Source organism: Hibiscus syriacus, unplaced genomic scaffold (genome assembly GCF_006381635.1).
Source record: "Hibiscus syriacus cultivar Baekdansim isolate YM2019G1 unplaced genomic scaffold, ASM638163v2 tig00110287_pilon, whole genome shotgun sequence".
NCBI lineage: Eukaryota > Viridiplantae > Streptophyta > Magnoliopsida > Malvales > Malvaceae > Hibiscus > Hibiscus syriacus.
In genome coordinates this window covers 1-19,497 of record NW_024062662.1, presented here as the reverse complement: position 1 = coordinate 19,497, position 19,497 = coordinate 1, and the positions used below count along the sequence as shown (strand labels likewise).

The window sequence follows — 19,497 nt, the reverse complement described above, 5'->3', positions numbered from 1 at the left end:
ATAAAAACAAATCACAAAAATATAATTTTAAATTTATTTTTTAAATTATTTATTTCTCTTTTAAGTTGAAATTTCAATATTTACGTATACATCGATAAAATATAACAATTTATCGTAATTGATATATACACATAAATATAATTTTTATCAGTTTTTTATTTAAATGTTGACTTTTTATTTTTACTTCTCCAGACTGCAATCATGATCCCTTTACACGAAGTATTAAATTGACAAACACGAAGATTTGATATTTCCTCGAATTTAGACCTACTCATGTTGTATATTTGGGTTTTATGGGTGAGTCTCTTCATGGAAATTTTCTATATATTAAAAGCCTCAAACTCGAGATTTACTTAAATTATATCAAGTTGTTTACCACTTGAACCAATCCGGTGAATTATAAATTTTATTTATTATATTAATTATGTTATGAATTTTATTAAATAGGGATACCTTTTCACTTTTCGATTCTTGATTTTTCATCTATAAATAACACTTCCACACTTCCTCTATGATTACAATTCTAGTCTCGTAAATAATGGTGTAACTTTCTAGACTCGATCTATACGTTGTAGTTAAATTTTAAAAAACTACACCGCTAAGAATTCATAAAATATATCTTTTTATATAATATTATCAATCAATAAACCATTAACAATTATTATACCAAATTTATGTTATATCTTTCTCAATTCTTTTTTAGTGTGCATGTCAAGACTTTCGGAGAACTCCTCCAAAATACCATTAGATCAATATTTATCAAATATATAAAAAATTTAACATAAGTCGAAATTTCTTTGGATCTCACTGTCTCCACTTATACTTCTGCATACACGATGCTCGAATGCAAATTTAATGAATTTTGGTAAGCAGTAAACGTGTTAACTACGTTCCCTTTTTACGAATCAATACGCAAAAATAGTATTCATTATTTAACTAAATATGAATATAAAACAAAGGGAGCATGATGCTAATTTCCTTCTAGATTCTGTGTTAACATATTATTACATTTTCAAACATTAATTCAATCTTAAGCAGTATACGTGTAAGGCATTCACTGGCCAATCATTTGTTATCACGTGGCTCAAAATAAAAAAGTGTACGGAGTGATATTTTTTTTATTAAGTAGAAAGATATTATATTTAAATAAATATCGAGATTTAAAACTCATACAATATAAAATAATTTGATTATTTTTGATTACTCAGTCAATTATAGATCTCGAAATGTTATTCGTTTATGGAAGGTAATTATATATAACACAAAGGAACTTAAGTAAATGGTAATTTTTGGAAAAAAAGAATTTAACTAAAATATGATTCTCATTAAGGAATATACAATAAGAACAAAAGTACTAAATAAAAATTTAAATAGGATCGTAACACAAATTTATATAAATACAAATTATAAAATGAAGTAAGATTTAATTATTACTTTTCTTATGAAGTTATAAAATGCAAGAATTTAACTTAAACTAAAGGTCTAAAGCCAATACACTATTATTCCCAACTCATGAATTTTAGGTTATTATTCTCCAAATAAATAAAAACATTTTCTTTTGGAGAGTTATTGTCTACACTTGAACTATCAAACAAGACTTAAGTAATACAACATGTTTTTTTTTAATTATTGGTATATGATTTATTAATCGATTAATTTGGATCAGATATGTAAAGACGAGAGCGACTCTCCCAACCCAATGTATTCCATACGCAAACATCATGATTCAAACTCCTAACAATGTTTAAGGAATCTAGTACATCATCTTATTAAACCAACTAGTTGTTGGTAGTAATATAAAATGTTTATCGTTGCACTAATTGCCTATTATATTTATAATTACTTTGTGATTTTTTTCATTTAACTTTTTATATTTTATTATAAATGTTTGTATTAATTAGATTTTTAATAGTTTGGAGATTACATAGTAGTTTTTATTTAGAATCTTTCTTAGTCATCCACAATATACACATCCCACAAATACAATTGTTCATACTTGAGACCTCTAAGAAAAAAAATAGTTTTTTTATCAATAGGGTCACTCAATAGGATCATATTAATTAATTAGATTAAAACTGAAGTTTGATATTTTTTTAAACAAAAGTTTGATATTCTTTTTTATTTTAACAATACAAACTAGATTTCATTAATAAAAACAAAGTAATGAATAATGATTACTCGCACCCAAGCATAGAGAAAAAAATTGAGACAATAGTCCCAAAAAAACTCATAAAAATATTAAACCTAAAGATACAAAGAAAAATGAAATATTCCCTTGAGAATGGCGGCCAACATTAAATGACTCAGTAACCTTCATAAAATATCATTGTCTCTGTTGAACGAAACGTTTTATGAAGCGATAAAGGAGCGGTGAGCGAACCAAATTATCTGACAAACTATTTCGCTACACAATTCTGACTACATCGACAAACATCCTTTTACTAAAGAGGGGATTTGACTATACTTGATTACCGACAAACCAATTAGAAAATAAGTGTCGTTTGTGCGAGCACCAAAATGACCGCAAAGGTATACAAAAAGCATACCAAAAGTCATAAGATCATGCCATAAGAATAGAGAAAACGAGTGCTACAAGAGCATAGAAAAGTGTGTCACAATGACAAAAGTTCTTATTCAAAATTAAAAAATTAAATAAATGATATAGTATGAAAAATATAATCACCAGGAGTCAGCGACCAACATTAACATTGATATAGTCGTCGACTAAATAAAAATCAAAATGAAAGAGAAAGACAACATAAAAATTTTGAGAAAACACCTTATTCTTTTAAATATATATGCCTCACAAGATAGCCGAAATAGAATATTAATTTTGGTATTATTTGGATGATGTTTTAACACATGAAGTAATGTGACTCTGTTTTCAGAATTTAATATTAATCATACATTAAAGAACCAAATCATTAAAGTGTGACCGTATCTTATTCCATTTAATTATGAATCTTAAATATTGGCTTAGGCTAATAGCATATGTCCTTATTTTATCATGTTTTAGCACTAGTCAGACCAACGTTCGATCAATTTATACTTAAAATCAACTAAATAAAGAAGAAGATACCTGATGATCAATTATATTAAAATATTAAATTTAAAATTCTATAAAAAATATCAAATTTAGGAAAAAATTTTTGAGTGGTCTCAGTGATAAAATAAAATATTGTTCATCTAAGAGATCTCGGATTCCAATAGTTACATCTGTAATGTGTGTGCGCATTATTGTAAGTTAAAAAAATTAACAGATACATATGATAATCATCGTATACCATTAAAAGAAACATTAAATGTAGAAAAACAACTCAGCTGCCACATTTATCGAATATTAGATATAATAAAAACAGAAAATTGTAAAGAAAATAGATGGAATAAAGGCCAAAAGAAACTCAACAATAAGCTGTAGGTGAACAAATTTGATCAAGAAAAGGAAAAAGGAAATCGTTTCACATCACATGCAAATATGAATGTCGCTGACCCTACTTTTTATTATAAAAAAATATTTAATTTTTAGTTCCTTCATATATTTTAGAAATTATATCATTTATTTATATTAAAAAACGTATTAAATATAAAAATTGGATAATTTTTTTAAAAAAAAAATTAGAGATAGCATAACTTAGGGCAAAATGTAATCCCCCACCCACACACAAAAAAGAAAAAAAAGGAAATTTGAAAAAGCGATCCCTCCCTAAAATTATGCATCTCTAAAAGTTCACATTCCTAAATAGTTGGCCAACATAATGTTTACTTTCTCTAATACTTCTTGCATACTTTGTAACACCTTATTTCCCATTAAAAGATTATATATATTAACTCATCAAATTGTCTCAATGATAAAAGAGAATGTTGTTTTTTCTAGAGATCATGAGTTCGAGCAACTACGTCTTTAAGGCGTGTATGCATTATCAATAGGTTAAGAAAGTTCTGAACAAATACTACCTTGTAATCATCCAGACTATTAAAAAAATTCACTATATATTAGTTTAAACTTATACTTTAAAAGTGAAGTCATCAAGTGACATTAATAGTAAAATGGAGTGTTGTTCTCCTTAAAAATCTTGAGTTTGGACACCTACATATGCAGAGTGTGTTATTAATGACTAAAAAAAATTCACTAGATATTATCTTATAATCACCTCAAAATATTAAAAAAATTATACTTTAAAAAGTGTTTTGTTTTTTACCTCCAAGAGTAAAGATGCCCATTTCATGCATATATTCCCAGTCATTTTCATGTGTTGGGGCAACCCATGTTGTAGTGTAGGCTTGCATGGTCCAACTGCATCTTTTATATATATATATAGATAAATTTTATATTAGAACATTAGTAAATTTTATATATATTTATAGGGGTCCAAGTCTAATATTCCCAACCATCAATTCCATTCAATTTAAAGAGATTTCCTAAAAAAAAAGTTTGAATCCCATTTTATATGAGTTAAAACAAGATGGGCACATTAAATTATCACTAAGCATTGCTCTTGTTTATCACTTCAATGTGTAATCACCAATTTTTCCACTCAAATATATATAATTTTTATTTTTATAAAAAATACAAAAAGTAAAAAAAAACAGAAGGGAACATAATCCCTTCATATCAGCTGTTGTCTCTTCCATCTGCTGTTTCTGCACCAAGGCAACAGCAAATTGGCAACCATGCAAAAAAGGAAAGCAAGATGCTATCAACACAAAGATAGGATTTTTTATATAACTTCTTTATGTACATTAGTTATAACTTCTTTATGTACATTAGTTATAACTTCTTTATATATTCTTGTCTCGTTATTAGATATTTTGGAGGTGTAATTTTCATTTATGTTTTGTTATATGTCAAGAATATTCATCGAGGAACGTCAAAGCTACAAAGGACCATCATGGTATGGTTATAATAGAATAATGTTTTTCCCCTTTTCTTTTAATTATTTTAACTTAATATAAAAACAAATACTTAAATTATATATATTTATCATGCTTAAATTATTTTTCGGTCAATTAAGATACACAACGTTATAAACGTTACTATTTTAAGTGTCTCGGTCACATTGATCGTTAAAAATTTTCGTTGAGTGACACATGTCATATTTATATAATTTTAAAAATTTTATTTTAAAAATCCTTAAAATTACAAATAAAAAAAATTCCTTAAAATTAAAATTATATGAATACAACACGTGTCACTTAACGAACTTTTTTAACACCGTTATGGCCGAGGCACTTAAGATAGCAACGTTTGTAATGTTAACCACATGGATTGACAAGAAAATAGTTTAGATACTCAAATGAGAAAATTGTATAGTTTAGACATTTATTTTTGTATTCCTCACGATTCCCCAGAGCTTTGCCCTGATTAATTCGAACCTATCCTTGTCATATATTTTGATTTTGGTGGATGGATCTTCCAACGAAGAGTTTCTACCAACACAAAAGCTCAAACTCGAAACCTACTTAAATAATATCAATTTTTTTTTATAAGAATGATGATTTATTAAAATCAAGAGACGAAGAACAACTTATGAGCCTCATTAAAAACCCCCCTAATCTAATTGGAGGAAAAGAGTGCTACATAAGAACAATACAAAGAAAATACCAATATCGAAAGTTAGGCTTACAGAGACAACAAAAGCGAATAGAGACAATTCCAATGGAAAACATTGCAACCGACCGAACAAAGCAAGAACTACAACCAACTAAAGATACATATCAAATCCATCCGAAGAGGCAACGTTGACTACATCAGCTCAAACAGAAACAGGACACTTTGATGATGGTGAGAAACAATTTCAATTTCCTAAATGCCGATGGAAGCCAACAAACCTAGGGTCCTGATTGCTTTCCCTACCAGCTAAATCCCTGAAAGCGACAATTCCTCATGAAGTATTTGTCTGTGTGCTTGATCCGTTTGTAAATCCAGATTTAGCATTGCACCACTATGAGCAGGAAAAACATTAGAGCTTGAGGAGCCATGAAAGATGCCTGTAGAGAAACCAACTGGAACGAATAACAGATGGTCATTTCTAACACTTCGAACTTGAATAAGATCCGGGTTTATGCTGTTGGAGAATTCCTCCGTTTGCGGAACACTCAACTTATCTCATAGGCTTTGCTATGCCACATGCGATTCAGCTCTAAACTTGTTCATATCCATGACTAAGATGACACTTGCACCTTGATTTAACTAAGATTCTGTGGATTATCCTATCCAAGAACCTCAAGCAACACCAGATCGGCTTCCAGCAGGAAAATGACACAATTCAACGAGTTTAATATTCCATTCCCAAGTTCGATGATCACTTTTGAATGAAATGCTTAAGGCCTCCACTTTGCACTGCCTCGGGAACTTTGAGAAGTCTTCATGGTTACCCTCCAAAGCTGTGCACGGCACCCCCCACAATGTCCCCTTGCGCCCCACTAACCTCATCCAATAAATTATGAAAACCAAACAAATGGCACAATGTAAAATGCGTTGGTTTCCCACAACACAATGCTTTGGATTTCAAAATTCCACCTCCAAAATGACCACAAGGATTCTTTACCCCGTATATATCCACATGTACTCTTAATGCATTATATATGGTACTTAAAATATCTAAATTCAAATATTATACGAATTCAAAAAATAAACAACATATTGGAAAACATACATATACGCATTAAAATGAGACCTTTTTTTCTTCCAAGAAATGTATGACTGAATACTGATCAGATGAAAAATAATTGCCTTATTCCTAGGAATAAAACCTAAAAAGATATCTATGATTTAAAGTATTGTACCACAATGCAAAATATACAAAGCTTTCGACATCATATGCCAACTTTGCCCATTTTCTTTCGGGTAATTATATGGAAAATGCATGAACATCTGGACTAAACAAAGATCAAACACTTATGCACCCCACTTGACTATGTATGGAGAAATGCCTCCATATGGCCATATCCGAAACCCCTCATTGCTCGATATGTATGTTTATATATACATATAGATATGTTATAGGATCCATACACACTTCTGATCCTAGTAGGCAAACATACAAAAGACATGAGTTTTCCACCAAAATATACTGAGACCAACCTACAACCCGATAGATGCAAGAAAATACAGTTCAAATTCCAGTTAAACTAATTGCTTTCCATGGATATTTCCAATGGAAAGAGAAACTATGTGATGTTAATTTACTCATCGAAATGAAGAGAATAATCGCCGGCATGCTTCCTCTCCCAAAAACTTAAAGCAAATAAACCGAAAAGAAATCCAAGTGAATACAAGTATCCTGTTGTTATCATGACAACTAATGTCTCTTAAAGAATTTACGTTCATGTATATGTTATTATGTTAGAAGTAGTATACGTCCAACTCACCTGCTCCAAGAAACCAATAAATCACCTCCTTTGAATCACTCTATAATTAAGCACCAAGTCCTCGGGTTTCTTCCATATGTAAGCCCGCACAGTAGATAAGCTCGTGTCAGGAGATAATACCTGCAACACATGATAGCAAACCAAACAAACGACTAGCTTACTATGATTGAACTTGACAAGTTGATACTATATTGATTTCGAACACCACATTTGATATGAAAATGACTTGCCTGATTATTACATAAAATCTCAATAGAATGCCGAGGATTTTTCCAAGGCTTTAGTCCAGAACAAAGCAATCCATCTCCAACTGATGAATGCTGCAATTGTCCTCCAATTCCAGGAGCAAATGATCCAATGGTATTTAAACTATCAATTGGTTTGTCAAGCACCATCTTTTCTTTGACATAATTAATAACCTACATAACCACAAGTGAATGTCACTATCAATGTGCCCTAAAATAAATTTGTAATAACCTAACATTAGTCTTTTGACCCTTACGTGATCTAAATCTGTATGCTAACAACATTTGCCTAGTTCACACAAACAAATGCCATGTAAAAGAAATTGCCTTTTGCAAGTACGGAAGAAAACCAAACAAGCCTACCTTCTGTATTCTCAATATGCGAGGTGCACTTAACTTCCCCTGTGTGAGGATTTGAACAGCTGAACCTTCACATGGATGAAGGTGGAAGCTGCACCTGCAAAAATGAGAAGTGAAACTTCAGAAAAGGAGAAACGATTGAAAGATACCCTACTTATTACAAGATTTGGAGCATAAATATTATCCATGGTTCTGAATTATTGCTACAACACACAGGAAGCACATTTATTTATTTTCTACATAAAGAGAAAAGCATATGTCCACTAGAAAAATATTAAACAATAATGACCGAAGGCTATGACAAAACAAAAACATAGTGAACAAACAATTTTTTAAGTTCATCCCCGTGTAGCAAGCATATTTGACAACACAATAATGTACGCCAAGTTAGTTGCAAAATGCAAACTTGTTAGTTACAATCTAATTAAGCAAAGGAAAGTTCGAGATGGATAGAGAAGTTACTTGGTGTTCTCTCGTGATGGGAGCTGATTATTCAACCCACAATCCAAAACCCACCAGGGGAAGTGCTTCTCATCCTCAGTACCATACAGTTCTGTAATTTTCTTTCTCCAAGGACCTCCTTGGGAACCTTCAGTGATAATTGAAGGAGGGGAAACTGTAGACAACTCAAAAGGAGGATAGACCGTGGGGACAGTTTCAGCATTTCCATCAACCTCAATTCTTGAATGAGCAAGACTTCTTTGGGTAGTAACTTTTCCTGATAAAACATTTCCATTAGCTGAAGTCTGCAAGCCAAGTTTTTGCCTTCTTTTGGCCATCCAATGAGCTAAAAGACCTTTAAGGGTTTCAAGACCTAGATTAATCTGCCAAAGACAAGTCAACACCAGATGAATATAATAATCAGAGAGATTTGTCATGTGTACTGTGTCAAAATAATGCCACAACCAATGGAAAGATTTTATACCTTATCATCCTCAGGCTTGCCAGTTATTTTCAAATCTGCAGAATACATCTCTGCAGAAAAGCATTGGGGTGTGTCCAAATGAACAGACAAGCTTCCAAGCGGGGAATCCACAGTGAACCATGAAGGAATGGTTACCTAGAAATAGAATGGATTTTAACAAAAATCAAGTATAAATTCAATAAAGGAAGATGCATTATATTCAAATGATGTAATTTCAACTATGTAGTTACTGCACCATCTCAAACAACTGCTCCTTTTTCTCGTCATATGAAACCTGGGCATTGAAATTAAAGAAATGGATCAACACACACAACTAAAAACATAATTGTGCATCTACAAGTGTGTTTATCTGCACCCAAGCTGTAAGTGAAAAGCAAAGTGCAACCCACTTCTACTCTAGAGAAAAAGACAAAATGGTTATATCCCAGAGCTTTATTGAACCAGCAGTATCCTGTTAAAGAAGCATTAATATTAAAAAAGAAAAACCTGGAAACAAGATCTTTGAAACCAAAATCTAACAAATACAAGTATTATCACATTTACCCTAGTCAATACATGCCTTTTTTTATTTAAAATTTCATACTGGACTATTGCTGGCGTTCCGGGAATAGTAAATATTGGTTCTTTAAAAACAGGAGTCTGTCAATGCCCAACAATGTCAGAACATCAGTAAAGGGAAAGGGATAGACAATAAATGTTAAAACAAATTCCATAGAGAGCCAAACTTCAAAAAGAAAAATATCATGGTTCATAAAAGAAAATCTAATATCTGTTCTTTTCTTTTTTGGGGTTGGTTGAGCAAGAAAACATTGAAAAAGAACCATTGAAAACTCAATGAGAACCATCTAATTCACTAAAATGCAAGCATATAAGAAAACTAGTATTTATAAAAGAGAAAAGATGAATTTTGAGATCAAACTTGTCATACTAATTAACGAGATGTTTAGCTATAATTTCAAACATATATATATATATATATATACACACACACACACAAGTACACACACAGTATACTTACTGGGGCAGTCCCTTCTAAAGAAACTCTTGCCCTCGAGAAAGACAAGTTTCCAGCCAAGAATGAATCACCTCTTTGAAAGACCTTCTGAGGGTTTTGTCCTTCAGCAGGCCTCCTATCAACTGAAGAGTCTGTCGTTGCAACCCATATATTATCATCATGAAATGCCAGTAGTGAAATTGGGTGTTCCTTGGTGCAAAGCAATATGTTTTCTCTTGTTGACAAGTCTGTCAAATATAACAGATGTAGGTATAAATGTAAGCACAAGTCAAGAGTTAAGGCTATATATTAGAAGTAACAGACAAGGATGTTAAGAATTGTCAAGATTACTAACCAAGAATATATAGAAGTATAGCCATCATTTGATGTCAGAATGATTTAAAACTTATATAAGCAAGAATAGTTATTAGCAAGTCTTAACATTAAATTTCATCGATTTGCAAGGCTTTTTCTCATTCCCCCCCCCCCTTAAATGGATAGTTTTAGCCTTTATAGGAACTGAAGAATTTGATGTTAGGAATCATAGTTACTTGAGTTCGTCTTATTAGGCTTTTATTCATTATTTAGATGCTGTAATTTTACCAAGTTAAACTTGGAAGTTTCCTACTTCACATCCCCTGTATTTGTATGAATATTATTAGTATGAATCCATAAATGAGCATGATTGACTTCATTTACTAAACAACTTTTCGAGAAATTCAGCAACTATTTTGCCAACCCTTACCCTAGAGCAAAGTTTAAGGAATTCTAGATCTTAAGCATAAATCACTTATTCTTCTTCATACTCTCTAATTTCAAGAATTGGCTGAAATCTTAAACCAACCCCAAATCCTTCCAATCTCACTCACATGAAATCAGTATCAAATTAAACCCTTCCCCATTAAATTACCACTCACAAGTACAGTTAGTTAACAGTAGCAGAACATCCCAACCCAAATCCCATTACAAAGGGTAAACGTGACTAAATGTCAAAAATGATAAACATGTCCATTAAAAAGTTTTAGCATGATACTTACAGAAAAATCTCTACCACTACTATAAACATGACTAAATGTTGGGGTGCTCGCAAGTGCCCAAACAGAATCTGTATGCACCGCAATTCACCAGAAAGCCACATTCCGGATGAAAACAAAATGCTATAAAGCCATAACAAGGTTTGGTTTGGTTTCCGCAATTCAACCACCAGCATTTTTATCAAAATATCTAGCATCAAGGGACAATGGGGAATATACCAAAATTTTCCAATCAATCAACCAGATTGTGCCAGTGCTAACATTAACACGGTTGCAAGATAAAGTATCGGACAGAAAGATGTCTCATGATGCATGATCAAGCTCCATAAGTGTAAGACCTCCAACTAACACCAAGCTAATTCTATTTTATCTCAGAACTGCAGAGCTCAATTCATTGCACCAACCTGCCAGTAGAATCCAGAAGCAGAGCCCTAGTGTTATCTATATGCCCTCTTAGCTTCATAGACTTTGAACCAGTTCTTGGGTCCCAAATTCGCACAACCTATATGAGAGTGAGGCAGGAAATTCAGGTTACTACTGAAATTGTTAAATAAATCAAAACATCAAAATGATAACAAAACCAGATAAGACCATCTATTCCAAAATGTCATAAGTGGAGAGAAACATGTTACTGTCAGAAAACTTGAATTCAGTAAGAAGCAAAAACTACCTTCTCAGTTTCACCAGAGATAAGTTCGATCATCTATCTTGTGCAACCTAAACTCAATTAAACAAAGATAAAACTACCTGAAATTTACCAAAATTTAGAATAAAATAATAAAAAAAAGGAAAATCTTTCTAGAAAAACGAAAAGAGAAACTGAAAACTAACAAGTCAAAAGGAAGTAGTAGAAGGCGGAGTGGGGCTGTGGCTCATCGGTGTGTTGTAAAACAACTAGTCAGACCGACGTATGTATTTCTAGTGCTGTACAAGTATACTTTGATATAAATCTAAAGTTTATTTCAATAATATCATGGTTTTATTTAATTAATATTCTCAATTGATTATAATAAAAAAATTATTTTTAACATTAATTTAATGAATAAAAAAAATTTTTTGGTTTATTTTTAAAAATTCTATAACATAGATTATAGATAAAGGACTAAAATTTAAGAAAATTTAGAGGGTGTAATAAAATAAAAAGAGGAAAATGCTTACCAAGAAAGACACTGTAGGAGTATTTTATTATAGTCAATGAGCTCCTTTAATTCTTATTAGATCATCAATTATAAGTACATGCAACCTTGCTTTAAGGATGAGAATTTCATTTGTTTCTCATGTGTCAATTATATTTTACTTTGAAAACATTTTTACTTTAGTGACTAATTTTATCGATTGAGGTGATAAGGTTGTCGATGTGTCGTAGTTTGCACGATGGGCAAACTACGAGTTTGAGATCCCGTGGGGACTCACTCCTTGAGAAATTGTGATGAGGGAAAAATAAGGATCGGGGTGGTTCTACCTGCTCTGGTATTCTTGCCCCCAGTCAAGTCGATAGTCGCTGCTTAGTATTTCTTCGCCGCCTCAAGGTTTTCGAATCCACCGAGTGTATAAAGTACCTGTTAATGAAAAGCATAGTACGCAATCATCAAAAGAATAATTCAGGGGAGAATCCAAAGAGTTCAGGCTAGAAGTCTTTTCTTGAACCAATGCAAGACAAAATGCATTATCCTGGATGGAGTGTTTAATGTCCCCAATCTTAGGAAATTAAATGCATCCATAAAAATCTCATTAACAGACAAATACCCTCAAATGGTATCAATGCCAGTTTAGGGATAGGGCACCACTGATTATAAGACTGGTCCAACGCTTATTACGAGAGTTCCCTTCTTGATTGGTCGGGAATCACTGTTGTTTTATGGTATGGATTTTTTGTATTTTACTTTCTTGAATAACCACATTCACTAAGGAATTGGTTCATCAAATTCTGGTAGAACTATAATTACTACTAAACCATTTTTTAAATTGTTGAGCTCATTATGAACGAGAATAATCTAAAAGAAGGGCATTTAAACAGAGAATGCTATTCTCTAGTAAACTTGGAATTTGAGAAACTGCAAATGAAACTGCATCCCAGATTCTAATTATGTCAGTTCAGGACTTCACTTTCCCTTAAGTATCCATATCCTACATATATTGGACATGGGTATGGAGGTACAATCCTCTTCAAAACAACTGAGATATCCGTGTCGGATGCATACTTTTATTTTGACACTCACCCTCAGAGTCTTAAGTATCTTAAGTTTCTAAATATAATAAAGAAGACACTCACATCAGCATTGGCCAGATGATACAGGGGAACTGTCGGTTGAGACAAAATAAGCTCCTCATAGCAGAATGCAGCCTGTTTGTACCTGATATATCAACCAAACGGAAAGCTTGAATCACTGCTATTTTACGATTGGCAACATAAAAGTAGATAATATTAAGCCGTACTAATTAAAACTCACATTTGCAGGGAGACGTATATCTCTGCAAGTTCTCTCCAAGCATCATGATCTGCCATAAATCTAGCAAAAGACAAAAAGGGAAATTGAGTGCCATTTGCTCATTTGGAAAGTATCGAATTAGGAAAAATAACTGATAAATCACAAAAAAAAAGATGAGTAACTGTGGAAGAGGGGGGAGAGGGACGAGAGTTCTACGAGATATCTCGCATTTCAAGATATTTATTAAGCCACACAAATAGCCGCTGAAATATTTCTTTGAGCCTTTTCCATTGCTACTCTCCTATTATGTATTACCTGCCCAATATAGGATTTGTTATCATAGCCCATTATATTTCTCAATAAAAAAGGAACACCATTACGGTTCAGGAAAGAGAGAGAGAAGGGGGAGCGGTGGTCTGAACAGTGGTGGCAGAATGATTACCTGATCAAGTGGATTGTCCTCTAAAAGACTTGAGTAAGCTTTTTCAGCCTCTGCCCACGATCCTGTTACTTCAAGCAACATGCCCTCCAGCCTGCCTGTAGATCATTAAAAAACAAAACCAAAAGGCCATCAAATGTTAAGAGCAAATGATTACCGTCAACAGCATCCTTCGGAATCCAAACTAATATAGCAACAGTATGAGCTTGTCCATCCTTATTCAAGCCATTACACTAACAAGGTTTAGTGTAAAATGCTGGATGAGATGTCAAGAAGAAGCTTAATTCAAGTGTCTAAAAGATCAAAAGTAAGCCATGAATGTGTGAATCACATATCACTGAATCCGTAGCATAAATTAGTACCAAAATATACATACCCTTTTCATCACACAAACCAGAAACATAAAACATGTTAAGTCGTATACACTTACCAACCCTTTTGCTCTCTGGAAATATTTTCTGTAAAACCTTTATGCAATCCTGCAACATTAAATTGTACCAATGTAAGACACAACTTCTCAAGTCTACTATCAAAACATCTATGCTAAAAAGAACTATGATTCAAGAAACAAGGTAAAATACAAATAAGCATAAGAACTGTTTCAGTGAAGCTCAAACCAACAATATTTGGTAAGAGTTACACTATTTTGCACATAAATGATAAAAAAGGCTAAAGCCATATCTTTCTAACTAATGGCTTTATAAAGCATGAGAAAACTGTAAGAACAAGCACCGCCTTAAAGAACTCTTTCAATCAAAAAGAAATATTCTTAACATGTTGGAAAGAGAAGCCAAATCAACAATGAGAGCGATTAATCTTATGGCACAATCAGTAATTAAATAGGTAAAAGATTAGAATTAGTTTTGTCCATAAATACAAAACTCCATCTCAAAAATTATTTCTTTAGAGCAAAAACTGACTTAACATAATATAGAAACAAAAGGCTTAAAATCAATCTAAAATTGAAAAACTCAGACAAATTTGTACCTTTGCAACATCAAGACATTGGCAATCTATAGCAGCAATAGCTACCTGCTCATATAGCGTCCATTCTGCATCAGGATATAACTAGTTGTTAGTAATTATAACTGTTCACGAAAAACATGTTATTAATTAAGTGAAGTCATGAGTAACATATGCTGACTAGTCGTAAAAAGACAGATTGAACGCAACACAGAATATCACATTTCGGAAGATTAGAAAACACTGGTTCTCAAACGCATTGCCCTCAGTGGTGTATGAACTCAATACCAAGAAAAAACGGATGATGTCACAGCAAATGAAAAATGTTAAACCTAGAACAATTTCTCCTATCTAAATGTGTGCATAAAACTAACAAAATGTCTAAGAATACAAGGTATACAAATTGTGCATCATCAACCCTTCCTAACTATTTTTATTACTTCTCAAAACCTCAGCTGAGAATTCAATGTAATGTAAACTTAACCCGACTTGCTTACCAAGCTAATTCTTATTCTACTAGATGCAATTCAAATCAAGTTTCACTTTCAATTTATACCCAATCACACCGCCTCACAGTTAATACCACACTCAATTTAACTAAAATATTCGATCCTATTTCGTAAAAAAGGCATAAAGCTTCAAGTTTTAAAATCAAGCAAATCAGCTTCAGAGGCAGCAATCCATAAAGCATCAAGTTGTTGAATTCAAGCAAAACCGATAAAAGAACTGAAAGACAAAAATCTAAAACCAAAACAAACCCAATTACGAAAACCAATTAAAAAAGCTAAAAATTCAGACCAAACACTTGAAAACCATGGAATTCAAGAAAAACCCAATCTCGCAAATCAACCAAAGAAGATAAAAGAGAGAGGAAACAACACTAACCTTCAGGGCCAAGAGAAGATCTTTTCTTGGAATCGTTTAAGATGGATAAACCATATTTCAAGACTTTCTCTGAATGCCAAACTTTGAGCTTCCTGGCAAGGCAAAGGTACTCCCAAGCACCTCCTCCTCCATTATCTACCTGGTTTTCTAACCTATTCAGTTGGGTCTCTTCGGTTTTGCTTACCATCTCTCAATGCAAACGTTTGTTTCTATTGGGGTAATTGTATGGATTTTTTTTTTAGAAAAAAAAATGTAGTCTGCTCTGTTTTCGGTTTCTCTCAATCGCCACTCGCCTGTAGATTGGATCTCCAGTGTAGGGTTGGATAATTGATTCCACTTTTTTTTTTCTTTTTCCATAAGCACCTTCCTTCTTTTGTTGATTGTTTTTGGTATCGTAGTTAATACAAATCATGAATGTATTCCATCTTATTTTAATTAAAAATAATTCATATATTAAAAATAATATACCATAAATATTCGAATTATTATTTAATATGTGGGACCGTAAAGAATGCAATATCACTATTCGATGATTTATTTTTGAATTATTCATATATTATTTAAATAAACGATGATAAATAAAAAATTTATTTTAATTATTAAATGAAGTTTGATATATATATTTATATATAAATTTCAGGCTTGTTAATAAATGTATTTATGATATAATTATTAAAAAGAAATCAGGTAATTTATATGGATAGTAAAGTACGAGTAAGTTTTTTTAGCACTGAAATTTTAAAAATAACAAAATAATCATTAAAATTATTATTTTGTAATAAATCAATCATCCGATCGTTAACCGTTGTTAATCTAATCACAAAATTCTGATGTGGTATGTTTGGACGGCAGACTTGGTACCGCTTAACCAACCACTTTGATTCTCACTTAAAAAAACATAAATCTCTTAAGAAAGAGAGAGATCAGAGAGGTCATAGAGAAAGGGATTGCGGAGGAGGAGGATAATTAGAGAGGTGGTAGTTGGAGACATTTGAGAAAAGTGCTTCAATGGTGTCCTCCGAGAAGCTTACAATTAAACTGTGGCAGTCGTAATTGTCGGAGACGATAGTGCCCGGTGTCTCAGAGGATGGTGAATTAGGGTTTAAGGTTAATTTTTTTATAATAAAAAAAAATTGGCTCCATGATCTGTGCTTTTATGTCTTTATTCCCTTTGTTTATGAATCATTTGTTACATGAGAATATTGTGATTAAAATTAAAAACATGATTTTGAAGGGATTGTTTTGGGGTTTAGCTTTTTTATAATTAATTTATTGCTTATTTGAAGTTTTTAATCATTAATGCCGGGAAAAAACATTGATCTTTATAATGCTGTCATTATTGATTTTGAATGGACTATGATACCTTAGATTTTGCTTGCATGTTTAACAAAACCTTTCAAAACTTTTTAAATGCAATTGGTTCATATTATTTCATACCTGAAAGTGTCCTTTCCTAGTTTTCCATCATTGTATGCGCTGCTATAGTTTTTTTTTCCTAATCAGGAGTCCTTTTTGACATGGTTTTCGGCAGAAAATTTTTCAAAATACTGTAGCCAAGCAAGCAAGCAATTATACTTTTAATTTTTCTTGAAGCCTTAGTGTCCAACACATATTCAAATATAAGAAAAGGATATATCACATTCACATCCGAGCTAGCTCGAATTTTGTAGTCTACTTCATATAGGACCTGAGTTTGTTAGCAAAAGTTCCACCTCCAACTTTCAGGTTCCCCATTCTCTTCAATTCCATTGCCCAAAGATTGTGATTACCCTTACTTTGATAGGACCTAACCCAGTTCCCTTACTTGATGCACCCTTAATCTTTCACTGGTCTAAGACTAATTCCTAAAGTGTGCATCGACATCTTGATTTTATAGTGCTATAAGGCTACTTGCCGATGAACAAAAGCAGGATTAGTAGAAAACAGTGAAGCACTCGTTGCAGATGACGGTAAGTGGCCACATTTCCTACACAACAGTAGATAACAAAGAACCTTATATGCTATTGAGTTCATATGGCTGCTTTCACTTTCTTCTATTTCAGTTCTACAAAGTTGGATTACTGACAGAAAAGCAGGCACTAATGTCAAATCTTAAGCATGTCGCTAACAGATTCACATTCATAATCTCCTGTTATATGCTACTGGGTTCATGCGGCTGCTCTCAAGTTCAATGTTTTTCATTGCTTGTATTTCAGTTCTACAATGTTGGGCAGGCATTATCAATAATCTTAGGCATGCTGAACGATTCATCCTGAAAACCTAATGTTATATATGCTAATGGTTTCACATGGCTGCTTTCAAGTTCAATGCTTCATTACTTCTATTTTGGTTCTACAACGATTGATGACTAATGGAAATCGGAAAGGCAGGCACTACCAATAAATCTCAGGCATGATGCTAAGCGATTCACTTTGAAAATGTCATGTTATAAGAGCGATTAGGACCATATGGATGCTTTCAAGTTCAACCCTTTTTCATTTCTACAATGTTCGATGACTGACGGAAACGGAAAAAGGCAGGCACTACCAAACTATCTTAGTCATAATGCCAACAGATTCACTTTCATTACTTCTATATATAGGAACTTTGAAAACAAACATCTGCAGTTAAACATGAAAACCAAAGCAGTCCATACCAAAATCCCAATTATTACACATTCTACAATTAGTCTAAGACATTATCAAAATCCATAACTTTGCAACAAATTTCCCAGGAACTTCAAAAATAACCAAAAGAACATGGAAAATAAATAGATCATAGGAAGTACAAAAGTACTACATAATCATTGACCAATTCATCAATTTTATTTCAAAATCCCAAAATATTCCACATTGTTCAATTACTCTACTCTACACAACACCAAAATCGAAAGCATTGGCAATAAATTGAACCCCCACACTACAAATCAAAATCCCCTCAAAGATCAAATAACAACAATGAAAATTCCACCTCACCTTTGTCTCAAACTTCTTCAATCACTTGGTCATAACTTCCACACCGGTCTTCCCAGCAATAATAACAGAGGTAGCCATCCCCAAAAACAGCCCATGTTCCACTACACCTTCCATGGAAGAAATCTCTTTCCCAGCTGCAAACCCATCTTTAATTGGATTCTTGAAATACAAATCCACAATGTAATTCCCATTATCAGTTACATAAGGCTTTTCACTACCATCACTGCTAACCTCAACTTCGCTTCACATCCAACTCTTGAACAACCCTTCAAGTCTCACACAAGTTATATTTCCAGCAAAACTGCACGACTTCAACGGGCATAGCCAAACCACTCCCTCCAAGCCCCGAAACAAGCTTACTATCATCAGCCACTACAATGAAAGACGACGAAGCCGCTTCAACCATTTTTCACGCAAAAGTGCACCCCCACGGCCTTTAACTAAGTCGAGGTTGGGTCGACTTCATCGGCGCCATCAATGGCGAGATCGATATGGGGGTGCAAGTCAAGGGTGGATAAGGGGATATTGAGCGATGCAGCTTGTTCTGGGTTCTTTTTGAGGTTGGGATCCCAACGATGTTGGAAAGTTGACCGGTCGAAAGTAGTTGACCAGTTTGTCAACCACAAAAGCTGCCGTTGAGCCTGTTCCGAGGCCTAGGATCATGCCTGACTTGACTGACTCGACCGCTTTGTCAGCTGCAAGATTTTTGAGTTCATCTTGGGAAAGCACCGGAGCAGATTGGGACCTGATGGAGAATGGTTTCTGGGTTCGGGTCCGTAGGTTGAGAGGGGCGGCGCTGGGAAAAAAGGGGTGGCGGAGGTGTGGAGGGATAAGGAGGCCATTGTTTTTGTTGAATGGAGGAAAAGAGAGAATTGGGTGTTCTATTATAGCCCTTTTT

The 19,497-nt window shown here is 33.1% G+C and overlaps 1 protein-coding gene and 2 pseudogenes across 1 annotated transcript; all 3 read right to left on the bottom strand.

The window, feature by feature from the left end:
• Positions 1–7,351: 7,351 nt before the first annotated feature.
• LOC120116179 (WD repeat-containing protein 48-like) lies at positions 7,352–11,632 on the bottom strand. The gene is made up of 12 exons (XM_039136724.1): positions 11,600–11,632; positions 11,334–11,431; positions 10,933–11,017; positions 9,920–10,156; positions 9,445–9,540; positions 9,304–9,352; positions 9,137–9,183; positions 8,902–9,036; positions 8,439–8,800; positions 7,980–8,073; positions 7,602–7,790; positions 7,352–7,491 (listed from the first exon to the last, which is right to left on the bottom strand). The coding sequence occupies exons 1-12, from the start codon at positions 11,630–11,632 to the stop codon at positions 7,393–7,395; spliced, it is 1,524 nt and encodes a 507-aa protein (XP_038992655.1). The 3' UTR covers positions 7,352–7,392.
• Positions 11,633–12,338: 706 nt separating this feature from the next.
• Positions 12,339–15,966, bottom strand: LOC120116247 (annotated as a pseudogene).
• A 2,464-nt stretch (positions 15,967–18,430) lies between these two features.
• On the bottom strand, positions 18,431–19,491 carry LOC120116174 (annotated as a pseudogene).
• Between the last annotated feature and the right edge of the window lie 6 nt (positions 19,492–19,497).

Coding starts and splice junctions, on each gene's coding strand:
- LOC120116179 (XM_039136724.1), bottom strand. CDS start 11,632: ATGATCGAACTTATCTCTGGTGAAACTGAGAAG. Junction 11,018..11,333: donor CTTCTGGATTCTACTGGCAG/GTTGGTGCAATG, acceptor GGCTTTCTGGTG/AATTGCGGTGCATACAGATT. Junction 7,791..7,979: donor GCATATTGAGAATACAGAAG/GTAGGCTTGTTT, acceptor GTGGTTATGTAG/GTTATTAATTATGTCAAAGA.